General features: G+C 47.8%; 2 protein-coding genes across 7 annotated transcripts; one reads left to right on the forward strand and one right to left on the reverse strand.

The window, feature by feature from the left end:
• The first annotated feature begins 404 nt into the window (after window positions 1–404).
• On the forward strand, window positions 405–23,149 carry OGG1 (8-oxoguanine DNA glycosylase). 6 transcript variants are annotated; one of them, XM_084902001.1, is made up of 8 exons: window positions 405–932; window positions 1,325–1,432; window positions 1,780–2,027; window positions 2,566–2,745; window positions 5,010–5,191; window positions 6,218–6,368; window positions 6,502–6,551; window positions 6,823–6,959. In XM_084902001.1, exons 2-8 carry the CDS (start codon window positions 1,326–1,328, stop codon window positions 6,904–6,906), a joined length of 1,002 nt encoding a protein of 333 aa, XP_084758127.1. In that variant the 5' UTR covers window positions 405–932; window position 1,325; the 3' UTR covers window positions 6,907–6,959. The 6 variants fall into 6 exon arrangements, with proteins under 6 accessions (XP_084758127.1, XP_084758125.1, XP_084758126.1 ...); XM_084901999.1 differs by having other exon boundaries at window positions 405–905; XM_084902000.1 differs by lacking the exon at window positions 405–932 and adding an exon at window positions 951–1,007.
• CAMK1 (calcium/calmodulin dependent protein kinase I) lies at window positions 7,097–20,677 on the reverse strand. Its single transcript, XM_084901983.1, has 12 exons — window positions 18,895–20,677; window positions 16,661–16,775; window positions 14,582–14,713; window positions 12,281–12,355; window positions 12,033–12,171; window positions 11,104–11,230; window positions 10,934–11,009; window positions 10,152–10,264; window positions 9,495–9,573; window positions 9,312–9,399; window positions 7,487–7,604; window positions 7,097–7,380 (listed from the first exon to the last, which is right to left on the reverse strand). Exons 1-12 carry the CDS (start codon window positions 19,253–19,255, stop codon window positions 7,298–7,300), a joined length of 1,506 nt encoding a protein of 501 aa, XP_084758109.1. The 5' UTR covers window positions 19,256–20,677; the 3' UTR covers window positions 7,097–7,297.
• Window positions 23,150–24,967: the final 1,818 nt, after the last annotated feature.

Below are 24,967 nucleotides of genomic sequence, written 5' to 3' on the forward strand. Positions count from 1 at the left end.
TTTGGAGCTACTGAGTGAGACATCATGTCTGATGACACCAAGTTCCTGGTACTCCCTGCTAGGTAATGTGGGTGGGGCACAAAGGTAAATCAGCTGTAAACCTTGCCCTTCGGGAATCTGCAGTCTAATCATCAGCCACCAAAAATCATTATGCTAGGAGATAAAAAAAAAAGAAAGTCGCCGGATAAAAGCACAGGTCTAGCTTTTTGTGACTTTCTCTAGAAGGGAAGAAATTACACCTTTCCTGGGCTCTGGAAGACAGGCCCCGCAACCTGGCTAGGCAGGCAGGTTGCCTCTCGGCCACACAGTTGTGCTTGGACTTAGATGCCTTTCCCAGCCCCAGAGAAGCCCCTACACGAGCCGCAGTCGAGGTGGGGGGAGTTCGGAGGGGAAGTCCGGACAGGAGAGGAGCGGAGGCAGGGACAGGAGGCGGAACGATCTGAGGGGGCAGGCCTCGGAGTGAAGTCGGTCAGGAGGCCCAAGACCGGCGGGCGCGGAGACATTTCCTCAGGAGACAGGTGCTGTGTTCGGGTCCGGGTCCGATTCTCAGTGAACAGGGGTTCATAGTAAGAGAACCTAGGAAAGCGAGACTAGAGAGGCGCGGTGGAGAAAGGCTCTCTGAAGATGGCGGGGGATAGGCTTTGGCTGTGAGGGCCGGCGAGTCTGGGGACATCAGCCAGTGAGGACCGCGGGCCTGAGGGCCGCCCGGTGGGGACACGCCGGCCGGCCTGAGGCAGAAGAAAGGCCCGGAAAGACCCAGCGGCGAGCCCAGCGCGCGCCAACCGCTGAGACGCCGCGGGAAGGCCCGCCCAGCGCCGCCACGCCCGTTCTCATTGGTGCCTCGTACGTCCCCGCGGATTGGCCACCTCCAGATCCAATAAACTCGGACCTGAGCCCTACTTCCGGTAAGGCTTCTGAAAGCCCTACTTCCGGTAAGGTTTCTCAGGCAAGGCAGGAAGAGTGCGCGTGCGCGCGAGTCCCAAACTACGGCAGCTCGAGGCACCGTGGTGAGCGCCCTGGGGCTGGTGGGCGGGAGGTGCAGGGGAGAAGGCGGGACAGAGCGGAGAGGGCGGGACTTTGGCGGGTAGTAAGGGGCGAGGCCTGCGCGGAGTGGAAGAAGGAGACTGAGCGGAACTTAATACAAACATTGAGAGGCGAGGGTTTCGTGGAGTTGGAAGAGGCCTTCGGTGAGCGAGGCCAGGTTCGCGGTCTCTTGGTGGGCATGGTCTGTTGGTAGCGACTAGATCTGGTTCCGACTGGGCGTGGCCATTATGGGGTGGAGCCTGACACAGAAATATTAGCCTGCTCCCTTGTGCCTGGTTAGCATGGGGCATCGCACTCTATCCTCCGTCCCGGCCCTGTGGGCCTCCATCCCCTGTCCACGCTCTGAGTTGCGCCTGGACTTGGTTCTAGCTTCTGGACAATCCTTCCGGTGAGTGACCTTGCTTAGCCTGAAGTGCAAAGTTGGGTGTGACAGAAGAAATCTCAATATACGAAAGAGGAAATTGAGGCACAGGGGTGGAGACCCTGTTACTTTTTTTTTTTTTTTTTTTTTTTTTAATGGCCCGTGATGGTTGTAAGGGTGGGAAAATGTTACCTTTTTTATAAAGACATAATAAGCCTGTGCAGTGTTGTGAGGATCAAATGAGATAATTGATGTCAAATAAAGCACTTTTACTTTACAATTGATAAACCAGTTTTATATGTGGAAAGGTTGTAGGATGGGAGGGCACCCAAGGTTGCAAAAAGGGAACCTGAGCCCTGTGCCTGGGGTCTCAGGTGGAAGGAGCAAAACCCTGCGCACTGGAGTGGCGTGCTGGCAGACCAGGTATGGACACTGACCCAGACCGAGGAGCAGCTCTACTGCACTGTGTACCGAGGGGAAAAGGGCCAGACTGGCAAGCCCACACCAGAAGAGCTAAAGGCCCTGCGCCAGTACTTCCAGCTGGATGTCAGCCTGGCTCAACTGTACCGCCACTGGAGTTCCAAGGACCCCCACTTCCAAAAAGTAGCTCAGGAATTCCAAGGTAAGTATAGGGATTGGGACAGGGATTGGGTTGGGGTTCTTGTAGTTTGGTTAGGTTACTCAGTTTCACCATCTATAAAGTGGGGGATTATATTTCCCTCATAGGATTAAATGAGCTAATACATGTAAAGTGTTTAGAATAGTGCCTGACCCATAGTACTTATTACTATTATGATTGTCCTACTGATCACCATCATGGAGTAACAAGGATATTGAGCACCAAATTCTGGATGTGTGACTTAGGGTAGGTAACATCATTCATTCTGTAAATATCACAGAGCATCTGCTATGCGACTGGGGATATAGCACTGAACAAAATGGACACCAATCCCCATCCTCATAGTGCTTACGTTGTGGCTTATCTGTGGAATGGGATGATGACCCAGACCTCGCAAGATGCTATGAGGAATGATGTTGCTTTCTCTAACAAACTCTGTCCCTCATTCCCCTGGGAGCCTACATGCCTAGGATCTGAGGGTGAGAGGCGGCCACTCCTGACAACAGGTGCTTCTCTTACCCGTTGCCTTTATGATCTTCAGGTGTTCGACTTCTACAACAGGATCCCATCGAGTGCCTTTTCTCCTTCATCTGTTCCTCCAACAACAACATTGCTCGCATCACTGGCATGGTGGAGCGGCTCTGCCAAGCCTTCGGACCTCGGCTCATCCAGCTTGATGATGTCACCTACCATGGCTTCCCCAGCCTGCAGGCCCTGGCTGGTGAGTAGGTGGGTGCCTGGCCCAAGGCTCACTAACAGCTTTCAGAGTCTGTTTGGTTCTCCCCTGGTCCCCATCTCCCATCTCAAAGCTTCCTGCCTTCCCAAAGACTGCCCTCATCCAGAATCATCCTGTCTGGTCCGATCAGCCCCAGACATACCTCACCCTCCCTGTCAGTCCCTAAAATGTCAGCACCTCACTACTCTTGTATTTTGCCCCATGATGTCAATGCCTCATCAGAAAAACATCCATATGCGGTGTGTAATAGTTTGGGGTTAAATGCATATGCTTGTTGTTGTTGTTGTGTGTGTGCGTGTGTGTGTGTGTGTGTGTGTGTGTGTGTGTGTGTGTGTTAATATATTTTTTAATTAATTTGTTACAGAGAGGAAGGGAGAGGGAGAGTTAGAAACATCAATGAGAAACATCAATCAGTTGCCTCTTGCAAACCCCCCCACTAGGGATGTGCCCGCAACCAAGGTACATGCCCTTGACTGGAATCGAACCCGGAACCCTTGAGTCCGCAGTCCACCGCTCTATCCACTGAGCCAAACGGGTCAAAGCTATTGTGTGTGTGTTTTTAAGAGAAAGTTTATTTAGAAAGTCACAGAGGTAGAAGTGAGCTGTAAAAGAAATGGCATCAGGAAACAAGTTACAAAGGCAAAAGAAGGACCCTTGGAGCTTAGGAGAAAGAGAGGGGCAAGGAAAATGCACCTTGGCAGAAGTGGGTGAGGAAAAGCACAGGCGTGCTCCATAGAGAGAAACCTCTACACACGTGTTCTGGAAAGAGAGTGCCTTAGACTGAATCCCAGCTCTGGCACAAAGTTAGCTTCTCCTTTTCTCCTTTGTTTCTTCATCTGTGGAATGTAATAACATTCAGAGTTGTCACAAGAGTTGAGTTAAAGCATACACATACTGCTTTTTTAGATATCTTGTACATTGCTTGGCATATGGGGAATATGCAGAAAATGCAAGTTGCTATCTCTATGGTGAACCCAACAATTTTGTATCCAAGAACACACATTCTTTACAGCAGCCCTGTGAGACAAGTTTTACAGAAATAAGTATCTCAGTTGGCAGAAGTGAGGACCAAGTTAGGGAAAGTGCTTGGGGAATGTATAGTAAGGAGACAGCCCGCCTGGAGAAAAAAAAAAAGAATGTTTTTGGTGCTTAGAAACCCAGTCTTGAAACAAGAAACTCATTCACCCTTTCAGACTTCCCTTAACTTGGTATAACAATTCCTATCTAGAAGGGTGAGAGGGGATAAATCATGAAGTGGGTTTAGAGCACAGGAGTTGGTGTTTCAGACCCAGGTGCAGATCCCATCTCCACCGTGTCCCTTCTTCAACAAGTTACTTAATCTTTTCTAAGTCATCATTTTGAAATAGGGAAAACAACTGTGAAATAGGAAAAACAGTCCAGCCAGTGTTGCTCAGTGGTTGGGTGTTGACCAATCAGGAAGTCAGGGTTTGATTCCTGGTCAGAGCACATGCGCAGGTTGTGGGCTCTATCCCCAGTAGGGGTCATGCAGGAGGCAGCTAATCAATGATTCTCTCTTATCATTGATGTTTCTATCTCTCTCTCTCTCCCTTCCTCTCTGAAATCAATAAAAATATATTTTAGCCGAAACCGGTTTGGCTCAGTGGATAGAACATCAGCCTGCGGGCTGAAAGGTCCCAGGTTTGATTCCAGTCAAGGGGATGTACCTTGGTTGTGGGCATATTCCCAGTAAGGGGTGTGCGGGAGGCAGCTGATCGATAATTCTCTCTCATTGATGTTTCTAACTCTATCCTCTCCCTTCCTCTCTAAAAAAATCAATAAAATATTTGAAAAATTTTTTGAAAAAATACAGTACTATTATCAGGATCCTTGAGAAAAATGAGTGTGATAATGTATTTGATAACCACGACTTGATCATAGAAGCTCTTGCCATTATTATGACTATTATTTTAGATCATGGGTGTGAACAGCCCTTTGGAAAAGTTAAGAAACTCAATTAGGAAGTTCCTCCAGGACAGCAAGCCCTTCTGAGTCCCTGCTCTAGTGCTCAACACAAAATAGGTGTTCAGAGAACATTGGTAGAGGGGTAAAACCCAGACCTTAAACCTGTTCTTTGCACATGCAAGTATCCCAGGGTCTCCCAGAGGGTGGTGAGGTGGGAGAGGGGTGCTTATGAAAGTATTCCTTTGGGGTGGAGGGCTCACCCTAGCCTGAGTATATAAAAGGATTAGAGGATGCCTGACCCTGCTCCTTTCCCCATCTCCCTACAGGGCCAGAGGTGGAGACTAAGCTCAGGAAGCTGGGCCTTGGGTACCGTGCCCGCTATGTGAATGCCAGTGCCCGAGCCATCCTCGAAGAGCAGGGGGGGGTGCCCTGGCTGCAGCAGCTGCGCAAGGCCCCTTATGAGGAGGCCCACAAGGCCCTCTGCACCCTGCCTGGCGTGGGCACCAAGGTGAGGCCTCAAGGCGGGTAGGAGCTACCCTCAGACCACCATGTAGAGAGTAACAGAGTAGGAGACAAGACAGGCCTGAGACCTGGGTGCAAAGCAGGAAGGAAAAGCAATACAAGCGGATACTTTATTAGAGAAAATGCAAAAAGGGTATAAAGGACATTGCCCTTTGAGTGCATTTGTAGAAAGGCCATTTGTTCAGGTGCACATATACACGTATACATGAAATTTATATATATATATTTATATATATATAAATTTCATGAAGGAATCACAGGAAACTTAATAGTGGTTACCTTTGGGAAGATACATAGGAAGGTATTTCTACTTTTTTTTTTTTTTTTTAATATATTTTATTGATTTTTTACAGAGAGGAAGAGAGAGGGATAGAGGGTTAGAAACATCAATGAGAGAGATTCATCGACCAGCTGCCTCTTGCACACCCCCCACTGGGGATGTACCCACAACCAATGCACATGCCCTTGACCGGAATCGAACCTGGGACCTTTCAGTCCACAGGCCGACGCTCTATCCATTGAGCCAAACCGGTTTCAGCGGTATTCCTACTTTTATTCTTCTTGTGAATTATATGTACTTATAAAACTTTTTCTTTAATTTCAACAAGAGGATTGCAAATCTGACATTTATTGAGTTCTTCCGTATACTTCTCTGCAGTTTTATTTAAAGAACTTTTTTTTTATGGGCTCTGAACTTTAACATTAAGTCCTTGTTCTGATTCTTCCTAGCCATGTAACTTGGACCAACTCACTTAACCTTTTAAAACCTCATTTTTCTTATCTGCAAAGTGAATATAGTACCAGCGTCTTTCCAGGATATGAGAACTTGGCCTCTGTAGATATTCATGCAGTAGCACTCTCATCTCATCTGTATTTAAAATTATTAGTTGGTATATATTGATTGGGAATATAGAAGAAGAAGAATCTCAGAGTGGCAGAGGAAGTATAGTTGGCTTTTGGGCTAGAAGCAGGATGCTGCCTGGATCCTGCCATTTCTTTATGTCCGTCACAGGTGGCCGACTGCATCTGCTTGATGGCCCTAGACAAGCCCGAGGCCGTGCCCGTGGATGTCCATGTGTGGCAGATCGCCCAACGTGACTACAGTTGGCATCCCACAACAACCCAGAGCAAGGGTCCAAGCCCCCAGGCCAACAAGGAACTAGGTAAGGGAGAGGGAGATGCCAGGGCTGGCAGTTGGCTGAGGTGGTAGACACTTCTCACCTCTCTCCCTAATACCCCACCACTGTGGATGGGGATGTGGGGCCAGTTTGTTTTGCCTCACTATCTCTGATTTAGGAAACTTTTTCCGGAGCTTGTGGGGACCTTATGCTGGCTGGGCCCAAGCAGTGAGTATACCTAGGCTTCCTCTCCTCCAGCCCTGACCCCATAGGACTTCTCCCCAAGCCCTGACCCAGGGACTCTTCTACTGCTTCCGCCCTAGGAGACCCTAAAGGATTCTCTACCCTTCATCCCCAGCCCTGTCTCTAGTGGACTTGTCTTGCTCTGGACCTGCTCCCCAGTAATGCCATTTCTCCCACACTACCACCAGCCCCACCAGCCAGTGTACCCTGAACCCAGTGTACCCTGTCCTCACATAGACTCTTCCCCTGCCCCCAGGTGCTGTTCAGTGCTGACCTCCGCCAACCCCACCAAAAACCACCAGCAAAGCGCAGAAAGAGATCCACAGGGCTCGAAGTGTAGGTGGGGGGCACAGGACAAAGGGATTCTCCCAATATCTTTTCCCTCCATTCCCTACACTCTCCTCCATCCAGACTCATGTTGGGAAGGGGGCTCCATGCAACTACCTCAGGGTCCAGACAACCTCAAGCCAAGCAGTTTGCATAACAGTGTGGAGTGGGGGTGGGGGGTTATCTAGGGAGACAAAGCTACCTTTGGTTTTATCCTCTTCCCTTTATTACAAGAAGGAACAATAAAATAGAAACATTTGTGTGGAAAATGCAGTGGGGGAGTGGTAGGAAAAGGGGTGGGTTGGGGTTGGGTGGAACTGGGTAACCTCAGTTCAAGGAGAGAAGGGGAGCAGTCTGCCCCCAATCTCTCATACACAGGGGATCCTGACCCTGGATCCAGGGACCTAGAGCTGGGGGGACAGCCCGGGGGTCATTTCCGGACCCGACTCCACACAGCAGTCTCGACAGCAGCAGCCAGCCACTGGCCCTACATGGGGAGAGAACAGACTTGGCTGTAGAAGCAGACGCTCCACTCCAGTCTGGGTGCCTCTTCGTGGACCACCCACACCCTTTCACAGAGTCCTGGTCCTCACCTGCAGCTGCTGGTGTCAGCAGCTCCCCATGGCTCGCCGTGGGTCCCTGCCCCTCCTGGCTGGTGCCCAGCTGTAGCTTCCTCATGTGCCGCACCACAGCCGTGGCATTGAAGGCTTGCTGTGGGGAGATGGGGGGAGAAGGGACTTTTCAGAGAATGGGAGATCATGGGGCAGGGTCTGGCGGTGGGATTCTTGCAGTGGTTCTGTTATTTTCAGATGTTATTCCCTAAAACCACCTGAAATATCTGCAAGGCTTTATTAAATTATATTCACCCATATTACATATTTACACTCCCATCTATCAATACACACATATATAAAAAGTATGTAAACAGATATGTAACTTTTATATAACTCATATTTACATAATAGCAAACACAATATAGCATATTTTAGGCATCATTCTAAACACTTTACATAGTATTCATTTAATCTTTATGGAAATCTTTGAGGTGAGCACTATTAGTGTCACCATTGTCAAAGGAGGAAACTGAGGCACAGAGAGGTTAAGTAACTTGCCCAGGTGTGTATATATCATTATTTAACACTAGAGGCCCAGTGGATGAAAATTCATGCACTGGAGGGGGGGGTCTCTCAGCCCGGCCTGCCCCCTCTCACAGTCTGGGAGCCCTCAGGGGTGGGAGACAACCTGGCAATCAGGGAAAGGAGATGTCCCCATCACACCTCTACTGCTGCCACTGCTGGCAGTGCAAGACTCAGGCAGCCCTGGGCGGCTGGGCAGCTGCCATCTGAGGCTTGCCTGTGCCTTGAGCCAGTCCTAAGGGGCTGAGGGAACTGGGCACCGCCATCTTGTGGCTATGGGTGCTGCCATCTTTGAGGGCATGACAATCAATTAGTATATTCCCTCCTTATTGTCTTGAGTACCACCATCTTTGTGAGGACATGATGGCCAATTAGCATATTCCCTCTTTATTAGATAGGATATCCCCAAGATGTCTCCATAAAACCCTCAAATTCACCATGTCCAAAACCCAAGTAATCCCCCAAAACAAGTATCAAGCCAGCCCTTGGCATCTCTCACGTCAGTATCCATTCTACCATCACTTCTTGTCAATTCCACCTCCTAATTGACTCCTGCATCAACTACTGTTCTCTGTTCCTGTTGCCTCTGCTCTGGTCAGTCCTCACTGTCTCTGGCCTGTCTCTCTGCCACATCCTCCTAAGGGTTCTCCAAGCCTTCACTCTATGCCTCTCTCTGCATCCTGAAAGCCCTTTCTAAAGGGCAAATTCCTGCTGAAAATCCTTCTAGGGCTCCTTAGCATCGTTAGGATCAAGTCAGTGTTCCACTGTGCCACTCGAGACCCTAAGCAGCCTGGCTTCTATCTGCATCTCCAGCCTGGGCCCTACATCCCAGAAGCCCTCACTGCCCCCAAAGCCCTTCTAATACAGCCATCCTTAGCACTGGCACTTCCTTGAATGTCCATACTTTCTCTAGTCCTTGGCCCTTTGTACATTATTCTACTATGGCCTTGGACATTATTCTACTATGCCTGGCTAATTCCTACTCCACTGTAGGTCTGTATGGCCATCACCAACTTTATGCCCCTTTCAGGACCCTGTAGGTTGGATTAGATGTCTCCTTAAGAATTATATATACTGTTCTCCCTCCAGACTTGGAGGTCAGGGACCTTCACTGGAATAAAGCAGGTGTCAAGGAACATTGAATGAATGAAAGGTTCTTTGGTGAGCATCCTTGAGCAGTTACTGTGTACCCAACTTGGTGCTAGGTGTTGTGCTAGCTGAGGCATGGTTGGGGGAGGGGAGGAATCCTGGGGAGGCTGGGAGACTAGGAATGTGGGCTCACCTTCCACTTGCTCTTGGCAAAGTTCTTCTTGATCTGCTCACTCACTGACTGGTGAATATTCTTATCTAGAGCCGTATCTCCTGCAATCCTAGAGTAAGGGTATGCGGAGGGTTATCTGTGAAGGCAGAGGCAGGCCTGGGGGCCCAGGCCCTTCCCCAGTTCACAGCTCATGGAAGCTCTCACCATGGGTGCTGCAAGGCCTGCTCACAGGTGAACCTCTTCTCCGGATCCTTCTCCATCAAGTGCCTGATGAAATCTTTGGCTGAACCAAGACAAAAGTAAAGACAGAAAGAACATGGTAGTGCCTATGGACACCCCCAGAACAGAATCCACCCCTCAGGTCTGGCCTGGTATCTAAGCAAGATGAGCGGCTAGATTTGTTCATGCACCGTCACACCCCACCTGTTCTCTTTCTCTAAGCCCTCCCCCACACACCCCAGCATTCCAGCTCTCTCCTTTTTCTCTTAAGAAAAACTTGTTCCTAGAAGATTCTACTCAGTGTATTCACACTGATGTGTAAATGATTGATAATGGTTTCACAGGTTTGCCTCCTACTAGGAGGCACAAAAGGACAGATGGAAACATTTATGTGGTGTTTTAGGCATTAGGATGTCAGTGGGAGGTATTTGCAGAAATACTATGTTTGAAGACTGAATGGATGAATGCCTACAGGTTTCTAAGATCACAGCCAGGCAGAGGGAAGAGCCTGGGGTTGGTGTCTCAAAGACAGCTCTTAGTCTGGGGCCCAACTGACTTAGGGAAGGCAGTGAGAAGACCCCAAAGCAGATGAGGAAGGCACCAGAGGCAGGGCCCAGAGGAAGAAGGCAAAGCCCCAAATACCAGAGTCAGAGATGTCGTCCCAGTAAGGAGAGTCAAACTCGTACTCGGCCTTCAAAATCTGTTCAAAGAGTTTGGCATCATTCTCGTCATAGAAGGGGGGGTAACCGCAGAGCCTGGGCAGGGAGAAACTCATCCTCATTTTCCATTTTCAGTGTACCCACTGGCTCCGGGGTGGAGCTTCGGGGCAGTCCCAGGGGTTAGGCAAGACCCACCGGAAGGAGTCCCCCCTTTTACAAAGGGGGCTGAGGGATTCTACCCCTCTCTGCCTTGTTCATTTCTGTCCAGTTCCACTTTCTATTCCTTAACATGCCACCATCTTCCCTTGCTCAGGGCCTTTACACTTGCTATTCATGTCTGGCTCGCTTCATTCAGGATGCCACTCAAATGTCACCTCAGAGAGGCATTCCCTGACTTTTTCATCTAAAATGGCATCCATCCCCCACTCCCTACCCTGCTTCATTTTTCTTCATAGTACTTTTTACCACCTGACATTTTATGGATTTATCTACTTGTTATTTACTTGTTTATTTACTTGTCTCCCCTACTAGAGTGTCTGTTCCCTGAGGGCAGGCACTTTGTCTGTTTTGTTCTCTGCTAAACACCCAGTGCTTGGTGCAATGTCTGAAACATAGTATCTATTGAATGAAGTAATATTAGTCATTAATTGGTAGACAAAAATGTGGAAGGCATGAAGGAAGAAATTGCAGAGGGGAGGAAGAGAGCAAAGTAGGGGAGAAGAGAACTCTGGAGCCATGCACCCCAATGGCCAAGACCCCACTCACAGGATATAGGCAATGACTCCAATGGACCAGCAATCCACTGCCTTGCTGTAGGGTTTCTGGGCCAGGACCTCAGGGGCTATGGAAGGAAGAGGACATGGTGGTGACAAATCTCTGCCCTGCAGCTCCTGGTTCCTCCCCTGCCCATGGTCCCAGCCCAGGGCCCTCCGCACCCACGTATCCCGGAGTCCCGCAGGCCGTGGAGAGTACACTGCCAGGGTCCTCCATCTTGGAGAGGCCAAAGTCGGAGATCATGATCTTGGAGTCTTCATCCAGGTTGTAGTACAGCAGATTCTCTGGCTTAGAGGGCAGGAGGGAGGGGAAGGGGCATCAGAGATGGCCAAGCACCCCCTCCGAAACAATGGGCCCCCAAAAGTCCTTATGGCTTCACAGCTGCTCTTAGTTGGAGGGGCAAGAAACTCAAGGAGGTTCTCAAGGAGGTTAAATGTTCTAGAAAGGACAGGACCGTGAAAATGTGAGAGTGAATTTTCCTGTAAAGCTCAGGTATTTACTGTGAAACCCTAAAGAAATAATATTTGAGCACCTACTTGTGTGCCAGATCTTGTGCTAATGCTTGATTTCATTGCATCCTTACCACATTGCTACCAGGCCAGTCTGAATAATCCCACCTTACAGATGAGGAAACTGATGCCTTGAGAGGAAAAGTGACTTTCCTGAGAACCTACAGTTAGGGAGTAACAGGGTCAGGATTCAAACTAGATCTGGCCTTTAGGCTGGAATGAGATGTACTACCCAATGTGAATCTCATCATAATCTCTGAGAATTTGGATTTCAGGAATTTCTAGATTTTTTTCATTATGTTTTGCTCTCCCATCCAAGTTTTCTACAAAGAGCAAATGGGAATTTTGTTATCAGAAAAAGACACAAGCCATTATTTGGACAAAATGACAGTAGAGTTCACCTTTGTGTCCATTTGAGTGTCCGAACTGGAATGGAAGGAGGCAGCTTAGGGCTTACAGGTCCATTTTGCAGATGGGAAGCCAAAGTTCAGCAAAGGGGTGAGAGTTACCCAAGGTCTCACAGTGAGTGTGCAGAGCCCTCACCCCTGGGTGCCCTAGCTCATCATACCCTCACATCTCACCTTGAGGTCCCTGTGTACAATGCCCAGGTCATGCAGATACTTGACAGCATCCAGCACTTGGAATATAAGACGGCTGGCGTCCCGCTCCGTGTAAAAGCCTTTTTCCACAATGCGGTCAAACAGCTCCCCTCCTGACACCCTGAAGCAGGGAACAGGGCAGTCTGACCAAGAGAGCAGGAGAGGCAGGGAGGCTAGGAAGGGGGCAGCAGAGAGAGGTGGGATGAAGGGTTAGAGTCGAGGCCACTCACAGCTGCATGATGAGATAGAGGTGGCCCCCACTCTCATAGATGTCATCCAGGGCAACAATGTTGGGGTGCTTGATCCTGAATGGAGAAATGAGGTGGTTCAGAGCTGAGGACAGCTCAGCCACCTTCCCATCTTCACCTTGAAGGACCACCGCCTGAAATCTGGATAGGATAAACCAAGGATCTGGATCCCAAAAGGAAAAGCTGATTTACCACAAAGGGTTATAATGTATTAGAAGGCAGGAGGGCATAGAGATAAACACTAGACTCTGGCATTGGACACACTTGGGTTCAAACCTGCTTCTACTATGTGCTATTTGGGGACAAGTCTTTTCACCTGACAGTGCTGGTCAACACATGATTTTTAAAATTTTTCTGTGTTGCTAAGTCTGTCAGTCTGCATGACACCAGGGGCTTTATCTTGCTCACTACTGTACCTCCTGCACCTGGTGCAGCTTAGGTGCCTAGGAACATTCACAGAATTGAGTGTAACCTCTCTGAGCTTCAGTTTCTTATCTATATACCAGAGGCCCGATGCATGAAATTCGTGCAAGAGTAGGCCTTCACAAGTCCCGGCTGCCTTGGCCCTTGCAGCCCTGGCTTCGTCTGGAAGGTCACCCAAGTCATTTGGGTGGTTGTTCCACTGTTCAGTCGATTTGCATATTACACTTTTATTATCTATATATATAAAAGCCTAAGTGACCATTATAACTGAACGGCTGGAACAACGAGTCACTATGACGCACAATGACCACCACAGGACAGCTCCTGCATTGAGTGTCTGCCCCCTGGTGGTCAGTGCACTCCCATAACCAACCTCCCTTGGCTGGTTAACCTCCCATAGTCCCTCCCCCTCAGCTGGCCAACATCCCGCAGTTCCTCCCCCTGGCCAGCAGGCTCCGGGCTGGGACAGGAAACCAGGGGTGGGTGATGGCAGATGGCCAACCTCCAATGGCCAACCTCCCTTGGTCCCTCCCCCTGTCCCTCTCCCCATCTGGCAGAGCCTGGTGGCAGTGTGGTGGTGAGAGAAGGAGGAGGTGGGTAGGCTGGGAACCACACAGTGGTGGGGTGCCAATGGGTGGCGTCGGCATCTGGCATCCGTTCCTTCTGCACCTGGTCTGGCGACCATCGCCTCCTTTCCCAACCCCACTGGGGCCTCTGGGCCTGAATGGTCCAGCCCCTGATCCTAGGAACCCCATCCATGCACAAATTTCATGCTCTGGGCCTCTAGTTACAGATATAAAAGCCTAAGCAACCATTACAACCGAACAACTGATTGTTACGATGTACTGACCACCAGTGGGCAGATGTTCAACACAGGAGCTGCCTCCTGGTGGTCAGTGTGTTCCCACAGCCAACCTCCCGTGCCCCCCACCCCACCCCTTGGCCAGCTGGCCAACCTCCCATGGTCCCTCCCCCCGAGTGGACACCCTCCCTCAATCCCTCCACCTGGCCAGCCGGCTAGCCGGCCCCAATCGGGACTCAGTTGAGAAGGCCCCAATCAGCCCCGATTGCCGCACTGGGCCTCTTAGTCTATAATATGAAGCCAATGATAGTACTTCCTTCAAAGACTTAGGGTGAGGATCACATGAGATAATGCAGGTAATATTAATAAGGTGCTTGGCATAGTGCCTGGCACATAGTAAATGCTTTAAAAATATACCAGTGATGGTGATTGAGCTTGATGGAAGATGGCTCTGCTACAGACTTGCTGTATGACTTTGGACGAACAAGTCCTTTGCCTTCTCTGGGCCTGTTCCTTCACCCCTATTACCAACAGTAGAAATGATCATTTTGTCCCTGCACAGGATAGTTGGAAAGCTCAGGGAAGGAACTGAAAGTGAAGATTCTTTTAAATTTTTTAGTGAGGCAGCAAGTTTCATATCAGCATGAGCAATTCATAGACCAGCTGTTGTTGATTTAGTCAGAAGTTCAGCACACAGGCCTTTTGGAACTTGTTGAGTGGCTTTTTATGTTGGAGAACTTGAGGTAAGTCTAGCGATAACACCAGTTGAGATACGTGGGTTCAAGCCCTGTTCAAGAGTTGACCTTTAGACCTGATTGAACAGATTAAACCTCTATAAATAAGCAAGGACATCTCAATCTTATCTGTCATGTTAGCTATTGTACCAGGCACTTGAAATAAAGGGCCACTAATGCTCTCTACAACCTTGACAAGTGGAAATCATTACCCCATTTTATAAGTGAGTAATTTGAGGTTCAGAGAGGTTAAGTGCCCAAAATAGAGGTCAGATAAAGATGGAAAGGGTCAAGCTGGGCAGGGTCAGGCTATAGCTCACGCACTTGTGCAACACAGCAATCTCATTTTCCATGCTGCCCTCCTTGCCTTCCAGAGCCTTCTTGGCGATGCATTTGATGGCCACCAGCTTCTGAGTTCTTTTGTCTTCTGCCAGGATTACCTCTGAGAAGGCCCCACTGCAGGGAAAAGTATTCATGAGCCAGGGACCTGGAACCCCAGTTTCCCTCCAACCTTTCCTCCATTTTCTATGGGTTATGTGACCACTTCTGAACCAAGGAGCTGGGATGAGACTCCCCCATAACTCATCTATCCTCTAGACTCTAGAGTCTAGAGCCAATCGGAGTAGTCTGTGCCCTGGCCACAGTAATTGTGGTCATGTGATGCAAGCCAGGTTATTGGCACTTTGAGAATGTGGTGCTCTGTCCTGCTAAACTGGTAGAAAATAAGCCTAGGAATAATGGTAGTCATCTTCTCACCACTTGGGAGAACCTGCTTGAGAATGAAGCCAGTACAAAGGAAATCAGAACTGAGAAATAGTCCAAGACAATTTCCTGATAACATAATGTGAGCCCCTGGATCCAGCCATGCCTGGGCTTCTTTATTATGTGCATGATTGATTCCTTTTTCTGCTGAAGCCAATTTGAGTCATGGCTAATTTAATACCCTTTGGAACCTTAAAATACCATCAGCATTACCTGGAAACTGTTTATAAATGCAGAATCTCTGGTCCCACCCCAGACCTACTAACTCAGAATCTGCATTTTAAATAAGATGCTTGAGTGATTTGTATGTTCACTGAAGTTTGAAAAGCAATGCTTTACAACAGGCTCATAGAAAGGAATAAACTCAGTTGCACTGGAGTTCACTGATTAAGGAGGGTTTACTAGAGTATTTTTTCTACAAAATTTTTAAAAATATATATATTTTATTGATCTTTTACAGAGAGGGAGAGAGAAGGATGGAGAGTCAGAAACATCAATGAGAGAGAAACATCGAGCATCTGCCTTCTGCACACTCCTCACCAGGATGTGCCTGCAACCAATGTACATGCCCTTGACTGGAATCGAACCTGGGACCTTTCAGTCCGCAGGCCAACGCTCTATCTACTGAGCCAAACCGGTTTTGGCAATTTTTTTCTACAACATTTTTTATAGTAGGTCATAAGTCAAAGAAAAGCATCTCTCATGGTGAAATCTAGTGATTGTGGTAGTCTCATTGCTGGTTTCCAGCCATGTTCCTCTCCAACAAACTCTCCATATTGTGGTCAGAGTGACCATCTTGAATTGCAAACCTGCCAAAAAGTCTTAAATGTCTTCCTATGGCCTGTGGGATAAAGTGCAGCCTCCATAGTTTGGCTTTCAAGGCCATGCATGACCTGTTCCCTTCTCTCCTCCAGCCTTTTCCATTCTTCCCAGTCTCTGATGATAAGCTCCACTTGACTCTACTCCTTTCCACACAAAACATGCCTCTGAGCCTTTGCTTATGCTATTCCTTCTGCTGGGAATGTGCTTCTCTTTCTCGGACAAATACACCCCTACCCATCTTTTAATACCCAGCTCTAATGCCCCCTTCTCCAGAAAATATTTCCCCAGGCAGAAGCCACTGCTCTCTCTTCGCTCTCCAGAGTCCTCATTCTCTTCTTTAATTGGAGCCCAGCATGCATCCTGTTGGCATTTTCCATGTGTCTGTCTCCCTCACATGTTTGAGATCAACTTGAGGGCATAGACCAGGTTTGAGTTATTTCTGGACTCCCAGCATGAACAGCAGAGCCATGCCCAGCTGTAGATGCCAGATGTAGGCCAGAACTCCCAGCCCTTGGCAGCAAGTTGAATAAACTGGCTCCTTCATTCTCCCCAACTTCCTTCTCCCCATGGGAACCCAAAGCTATGGCAAGAGCAGCCCCTGTTCTATTCACTGCCAGCCAGAAATAAAAAGCAAAGTATCAGCCATGGCAAAGCTGCCATAGGGCTGGGCTGTAGGAAACAGGAAGTAGTGATCAACTGACCAGAGGAAGCTCCACCCTGGACTGGCCTTCCCAGCCAACCAGGCCAAAAGTGAAGACCTTCCCAACCCCACCCCTCAGCTCAGGGACAGCCCCCATTCTCTCCTGCCTTGAAACTCACGTTCCCAGAACATCACGGAAGTCGTAAATGTCCCTAATGTCCTCCGCCTGCTTCCAGTTTGGGCCTTCCACGGCCCCCGGCATGGCCCACTGCCCCCCGGCCACAGCCAGGGCTCCTAGAAAAGGGAATGAAGGGAAAAGACTCCGTAAGGCCCAGACTTCTATGTCGGAACGTACTGGGAGCCCCATTCTGTCATTCAGGCTGCATCTAGTCATTCTTTGATTCATTTATATGACACAATCATTCAATAAACAATCATTCATTCACTAGTCATTTATTTATTTAGGAAACCCTTATGCCTAGAGGAAAATCCTTCATGTTGCTAGCAAAATTCTTAATTCAACAAAGTCATTCACTCATTCATTCATTTATTCAGCTTACCTCCCAGTTCCTCCCTCTCCAAATCCAAACACTCAAGGGGACCCTGGCTTCCCAAAGGACACCAGAGAAGGTCTCAGAACAACTTGTAGAAGCACAAAAGCTGGGAGGAACCCCATTTCCCCAGAACCAGCAATGTCCCAGCCCCACCCTCGGAATTGCTGGGGTGTCTCCTCTCCCTCCTCCTCCTCCCCACTCAGCCTCTCGGAAATCAGGCTTCCGGCAGCCAGGGCTTTCAGCAATATCTCAGCCACAGTTTTAAATAGCTCCTTCTGCATAGTTGCCATGGCAACAGCAGCCACAGCTGGAACTGGCCAGGATTCCTATTTCCCCCTTCCCACCTGACTCCCTATCTGGGTCTCAGCAGCTCAAGAAATGGCCCCACCAAGCCTGTCCCCTCCTGACTTCACCTGACCCTGCTCCGGCCTCTGCCTTATTCTGCTGAGATTCTGTCTGCAGGAGAGGATGGCAGTTATTTCTCCATTTATCAGGTGGTGACTGTGGATCAGAGGTCCAGTTTCCCAAATGAACCCCTGCTGGGGCCCTGACTAAGTCCGCTGAGGGCAAAGGCCTTACAGGGGTCCTTCCTGGGTTGGAAGGCCTGACCTCAGCTGGTCCTTCCAATAGGCAGCCAGACGGGGCTCATTCAGCAAACACAGCCCCTCAGTCCCATCCCAGGCCCACAAAGGAAGAGGCGGAAACAGAGCCTGGCGTGCTGTAACCTCAGTGAAGGCCCTTTCCTTCTCTCTCCTCTGCAGACTGTGGGGAAGGTGCCCTGACTACAGTCTCCGGTGTGAGATCCCACCTCCTTCCCAGGGGAGCTGGCCAGCCACATCTTCAGGAAATGAGACTTGATGGTAAGCTCTAGAGGCAGAGTTTTATTTATTTTAATTTTTTAGAGGCAGTTTTAAAACTCACCTGGAGGCTAGCACATACAACCCTCACAATTTCAAACATGTCCCTGTACCCAGACACACCACACCAATCCCCACTCACACCTCTAAACCCAAACACCTACCCACAGATCCAGCACACTCCCTGACACCTGATAATATATGCACACCCAGACATCAGCACATATATCCAAACACATGATCCCCAGGCATCCGCACACCTAAACATCCCTCCCACAGATCGCTCTCACACCTTGACACACATTTGTATGTACCTAGATCAGATGATACCCAAAAAAAACAACACACTCACCCGTCACCTGTATACCCGACATCCCGGATTCACTCATACCCTTCACTCTCCAGATCCAATACACTCTAGAAGCTCCAAAACTAGAAACCGAACCCCAATAATTTTCACATAACTTCAAAGGTCCTCAGCACACAATCATATGCCCCACCCTCCACTTTTACTACCTTTTGAGATACCAGCATGCACAACACCTGGACACATATCTGCAACAGAGACACTGATTACCAGACATCCCCACCCATAAGGACACACACACCAACACCTGCAACTCTGCATCTGATCCACATGCCTACGCTAAGACATTAGCACGTCCGAACACAGCCCCACACATCTCTACCTCCAAATGCCCAGTCCTTCCACATTCAGGCCCAGCTGCTTGTACACACACACACACACACACACACACACACTCTCCCCACGTTCCGCTATTATCCATTCAGTTCCCCACCGGCCCTCCTGGCACCTGCGGATCCTAGGGCAGAGGTAGTGGGGAAAAGGCCCGCCCAGCCCTGCCCACGCAGAATCCAGCCAGCCTCGACACCCCCTCTCCTCCTTGGGGGAGGGCGTCCAGAGGCTGCAGGGTCCGGCCGCCCCTCCTAGGCGCCCGGGGTTGAAGGCGGGACGTCCCCCCTCTCCCCCCTCTCCAGTACCTGCAGATGCCCCGCCTCGGGGCTGGCTGCGAGGCCCAAGGTGGCTGGCGCCGAGCTCCCGCCAAGGTCCGCAGTTGCTGAGCGCCTGGCCCGCCCGCCCGTCCGTTCTCTCGCTGGGACTCAGCTTGGGCTCAGCTGGCTCCCTCCGCCCGCCTGCGGCTCTGATGTCAGCGGAGGCGGAGCCTGCGGCGGAGGGACCAGGGACTAAGAAGCGAGACTCAGCTCCGGGGCTGGGGAAGGGGCGCGGGGTGGGGAGGAGGTGGGATTGGGGGGTGAGTGGGGAGGACCCGAGAGGATCTCTAATGCAAGTCAGATCCTCTGCTGGACTCTTCCCGCCCTTCATCTCCGGTAGGACCCCCATTTCTCAGAGGGGTCAACGGAGGCCCAAAGAAATGAAGGGTTAAAAAATCAGCAGGTGGGCAGAGGCGAAGCCGGATTTAAACCCAGGTCTGTCTAAGGCCAGAGGCTGGCCACTTTCACCCTGTCGCCTCATAGAGTTTCAGACCAGTCTGGGAGCTCCCTTAGGACTCTGTGGCTTCCTTTTCCCTCCCCTCTCCACCAACCCGCTCCTCCACTAGTGCCCAGAAGGGAATTAGCCCTTCACAGGGGCTCAGGAGACTGAGGGGGCGGGAATGGGGCAATAGGGAAAGATTAGGCAATGAAGAGAATCGAGACAGTGGTTGGATGGAACCGCAATTTATAAGTGGAAAAAACAAAGCACGAGGTCCCTCTGAGGCAGAGCTGATGCCCCAATTCCCTGCACCTGGGTGTGGTGCCCAGAGGGACGGGGCTAGGGAGGAAAGGGGGAGGAGAGGGAGTTAAATTGGGATCCTGAAGGAGGCTAGCCAAAGAGAACCAAAGTGCCACGTGACTGGGCAGGCGCCAGGGGCTGATGGTTGGAGGGGAGGGAGGCACGAACCGCTCCTGGGGCGGCAGGCAGGCGGCCAAGGGACCTGACCGAGGTCCTCTTGCGCAAGGCCTTCCCTGGGAAGAAATTTGGTTCGGAGGGAGGAAGGGGGAGCAACTCACAGGAAGCGGGGGCAGACCTGGACTGTGACCAGCCAGGGAAGGCACATTGCTTTGGATCCCCACTCACCTTAATCACGTGCCAGTGCCTCTCCCCCGTCCTGAGTTCCTGCATTGTCCAGCAGGAGATGGGAGAAGATAATGCTTACCTCAACTCAGTTTCAGCGGACTTTCCTTCTTTATTCTCGGGATTGTGTCAGAGGGTGGTCAATCTATTAAGCCCAATGTACGAAGGAAGATAGCTAAGATTTCTAAAAAGGCTTTAGAGATCGACTTATCTGAGTGTCACTTTACCTCTCTGAGCCTCAGTTTCTTCATCTGAAATATGGGAATATTCAATTTTCCTGAGAATTCTAAGATATTGGATGTGAAGTGCCTGTAGGGACTCAAAATATGAGAGCTATATTTAACTGCAAACTGAAGCTCAGAGAAGGGATCTGATTTGTCCAGGGACAAGAGGCTAAGGGGCAGTTTCCCTCCCTCAGATCTCAGTGTTTCCAACTGTCAAGTCCATGGAAAAACACACTTCATGCCCAGGAATGAGCTCCTCATCTCCCCTCCCTTTGCCCACTCCAAATACACACCGAGCTAAGGTTGTCTCACCACAAATTCCTGTTTTCTCTTTAACATTCCCAAGGTGATAAGATGGCCTCTATCCTTCTGAAGACTTTATAATTTTTATGCTCTGTTATACATTTTGCCTACTTTTAAGCATGTTTGAGGGCACTTATGCTTCCCTTTTTCTAGCAAACACATTCTGTCTTTAAAAAAAAAAAATTTAAAAATTGACTTGAGAGAGAGAGGAAGGGGAAAGAGAGAGCTAACAATGGAGAGAAAAACATTGATTGGCTACCACCCATACACACTCTAACTGGGGATCAAACCCCCAACCTGAGTATGTGCTCTGACTGGGAATTGAACCCGCTGCCTTTTGGTGTACAGTACGACGCTTCAACCAACTGAGCCACCCCAGCCAGGGCAATCTTTTTTTCCTTTAAAAAATATTTTTACTAGCCAAAACCGGTTTAGCTCAGTGTAAAAAATCAGTAAAATATATTTAAAAAAATATTTTTTACTAAACAAGTAATATATGATCATTCAAAAAAATTATATAAACTACTAAAAACATACACAAGACCATTTTAAAAAAATGTATTTTTATTGATTTTTTTTTACAGAGAGGAAGAGAGAGGGATAGAGTCAGAAACATTGATGGGAGAGAAACATCCATCAGCTGCCTCCTGTATACTCCCTACTGGGGATGTGCCCGAAACCAAGGTACATGCTCGTGACCAGAATCGAACCCTGGACCTTTCAGTCCGCAGGCTGGCGCTCTATCCACTGAGATTTTAACAGTAGTAAGCTGACTCATATTTGTGCATTCTCTCATTTGTTTGTCACCTGAGAGATGCGTGATAGGCCTCCCATTGTGGGGTGTGTAGGAGGCAGCCGATTAATGATTCTCTCTCATCATTGATGATATTCTCTCTCTCTCTCCACCTTCATCTCTGAAATCAATACAAAATATATATATATATTTTTTTTTTTTAACTTTTTTTTTTTTAAGATAAAACGTTCTTTTAATTTCTGTTGCTGGAAACAAACCAAAAAAACGCATACCCTACTCCAAAATTATAGCCAACAGTAAAAGACAAACTTCAGACTGGGAAATATTTTATAGACAATGGGTTAATATTTCTGTTATGTAAACAATACATAAAATGAGTTACAAACAGATCAAGAACCCAATAAATAGATGAAACAATAAACAAGGAACAATTTCTACCTCACAAATAATTAAAGTACAAACTAAAAGAGCTCATAGCCTTTCAAACTTGAAGTTTAAAAAACTGGTAACACTAAAGCCTGGTTTTATTGTGAGCAATGGATACTTCTACATTTCTGGTGGGAAAATGACTTGTTAAAATATTTTATAAAGTAAATTATAGGGGGGGAGTTGGAGAGAGCTGAGTGGGAAAGGTGGAGGAATTGCGGAAAAAAACTTATGGACACAGATAACAGTGTGGTGATTGCAGAGGGGGAGGAAGAAGGTGGAGGAGGGTGTGTGTGGGGGGATAAATGATGATGGATGGAGATTTGACTTGAGTGGGTGAACTCACAATACAGTGTACAGAGAGTGGGTTGTAAAATTGTGTTAATTGTGTTAACACAGTTTCACCTCACTACATTAAATAAAAAGGAACAAAAAGGCAATTTGGCAATATGCATCAAAGACTTAAATAATGTCCAGGCCTTTTTGAGCCAGGAATTCCTCTTCTGGGAATCAATTTCAAGAAAATAATTCTGATTAGGACAAAACTATCTGCCTCAAGATGTTTAAAGAAATATTTTTGGTGTGTGTGTACCAATTTGGTGTTCAATTATTTAAATTATATAAAAACAACAACAAAGAAATTGAATGGGTTTGAATGTCATAACCATCACATCTTTTCTCTCCTTCTATTGAGACAGTGATGGCACATTAAAAGACATTTGAAATCAAACAGACCTGGGTTCAAGCTTCACTTCCACCCCATACCTGCTGTGGAATCTTGGGTAAATCGTTTTACTGTTCTGAGTCTGTTTCTTCACCTATAACATGGCATAATCATACTGGTAAACATATCTACTTTGTAGCACTATTTTGAAAATTAGACAACTTAGAAAGTGCCTTTTACCTAGTAGGCTAGTTAACTTGATGTCACTTGTGTTCTCAGGACATTCCTGGTGCATAGTAGATGCTCAATAAGAAATGGGTCAAGGAGTTCTCTTCCCCTTTTATATACATCAGCTGTCCCAGGATAACTGCTTGTAATATTATTTTTTCTTTCATTCTTGAAGCCCCCCATGTTGTAGTCAAGCTCCAAATTTGGAGTTTTCCTTCTGCCTTCTGGTGTCCACTCCTACTTTTTACCCTGTGAGGAGCAACCCATCTTGAGAGACTCAGAGATCCTTCCAGTATTTACCAGATCTCCCTGATCTCTCTTGGCTAATACAGGCATATTTTGGAGCAATGACTCTTGTATTTTTCTCTGATTCTCAACCGATAGTACAGGGGAACCTCGTTTCTCAAACTTAACTCATTCCAGAAGGCTGTTCGAAAACCAAATCATTTTTTTCTCATTAGAAATAATGTCAATTGGGTTAATCCATTCTAGACCCTCAAATGATTCTCTATTTTAACTTTCTTATATACAGTACATGTATATTGTGCTGTTCAACCTATAAACACTTTAAAAAAACAAAAAGACATGAAATATAAATGAAAATTTAACAAAAAGGAAAGGAAATGTACAGTAAAAATGAAAATTTAACAATAATTATAAGCAGTAACAAAAGCAGAAAAACATGAAAATGTTCATAGTAAAATATCCTGAGATTTTAACAGTAGTAAGCTGACTCATATTTGTGCATTCTCTCATTTGTTGGTCACATGAGAGATGCATGATTGATCATGCAGGTATCAGCATGAAAAGGTTTTCAGGCTGAGAAGCAAATTGTTCAGAAATGGGGTTCCACTGTACCTTTAATTTTGTATGTGGTAGTGCTGGCAGGCCCAGAGAGGGACAGTTAGAATAGGGCCTCTAGAGTCTAAGACTTGGCTTACAAAACTGGCTCACCACCAGTTATCTGATCTGTCCCTTCCCCTTTCTGTATCCTAGTTTCCTCGTCTGTAAAATAAGGGTAAGAGTATTACCTGTTCTTACATAGGGTTGTTGAGAGGACCAAATGAGAGAATTCAGAGAGGGCTTGGAATCATCCTAGCTTGCTCCCTTGCAGAATCATTCTCCCAGAGTTGTGTTTTAACAACATGCTCTAAGTTTTCATCAGAGGTTGTGAAAAGAAGTCTATTTGCTGTCAAATTTATGGAGAATATTATCAATATACTAGAGGCTCCATCCATGATATTTGTGCATGGGGCGGGGGGAGGAGGGGAGAGCAAGGGCATGTCCTTCAGCCCAGCCTGCACCCTCTTCAATCTGGGACCCCTCGGGGGATGTCCGACTGCCGGTTTAGGCCTAACAATTGGGACTGCTGGCTCCTAACCACTTGCCTGTCTGCCTGCCTGATCACCCCTTAATTGCTCCCCTGCCAGCCCGATTACCCCCAACTGCCCTCCCCTGCAGGCCTGGTACCCCCCAACTGCTCTACCCTGCAGGCCATCTTATGATGATGTGGGGGTAGCCATCTTGTGATGATGTGGGAGCATCCATCTTTTGTTTTTTGTTTTTTTTTTAATATGTTTTATTGATTTTTTACAGAGAAGAAGATAAAGGGACAGAGAGCTAGAAAAATCGATGAGAGAGAGACATTGATTAGCTGCCTCTCAACCAAGGTACATGCCCTTGACCGGAATCAAACCTGGGACCCTTCAGTCCACAGACCGATGCTCTATCCACTGAGCCAAACCGGTTTTGGCAGGAGCATCCATCTTGTGATGATGAGGGGCAGCCATCTTGTGATAATGAGGGGGTGAGGGTCAATTTGCCTATTACCCCTTCATTATATATGATGACTTCAATTGAGAAATTTCTCCAGTATAAGAAATTATTGGAATTTTTGCCAGGAAAACTGGGAGATGCCCTTTTCTTTGATATCAAACATTCTGAGGCTGATTCATCCTATTTCCATTTTGGCTTGTTTTCCAGGAAGCTTAGTAATCTAATGCTTAGTAATCCCAATAGGCTTAACTTCATATTGGTATTTTATGAAATTTATTGTACACAGTCTTAATTTTAAGCTTTCTCAACTTCTTTTGAGAGAGGCAGAGAACGAAAGAAAAGAAAGAAAAAGAAAGAAGAAAAAAGGAAGGGAAGGAAGTAGGATAGTTTGAAAAGTGTGCTTGGCAAGCCATATGCTCACTGTATCCGCTAGAATATAGGTTGGTTTCCCTAACAGACACCCAAAATAATTGTGACTTAAATAAAATGAAAGTGTATAACAATCAGGCCATAAGCAGTCCCAGGCTGGGATGAAGACTACAAGATAAGAGGGATCCTGGCTTCTTATCTTTTTAAAAATATATATTTTTTATTGATTTTGAAGA

The sequence above is a fragment of the Pipistrellus hanaki genome (genome assembly GCF_964339955.1).
Source record: "Pipistrellus hanaki genome assembly, chromosome: 13".
Lineage (NCBI taxonomy): Eukaryota > Metazoa > Chordata > Mammalia > Chiroptera > Vespertilionidae > Pipistrellus > Pipistrellus hanaki.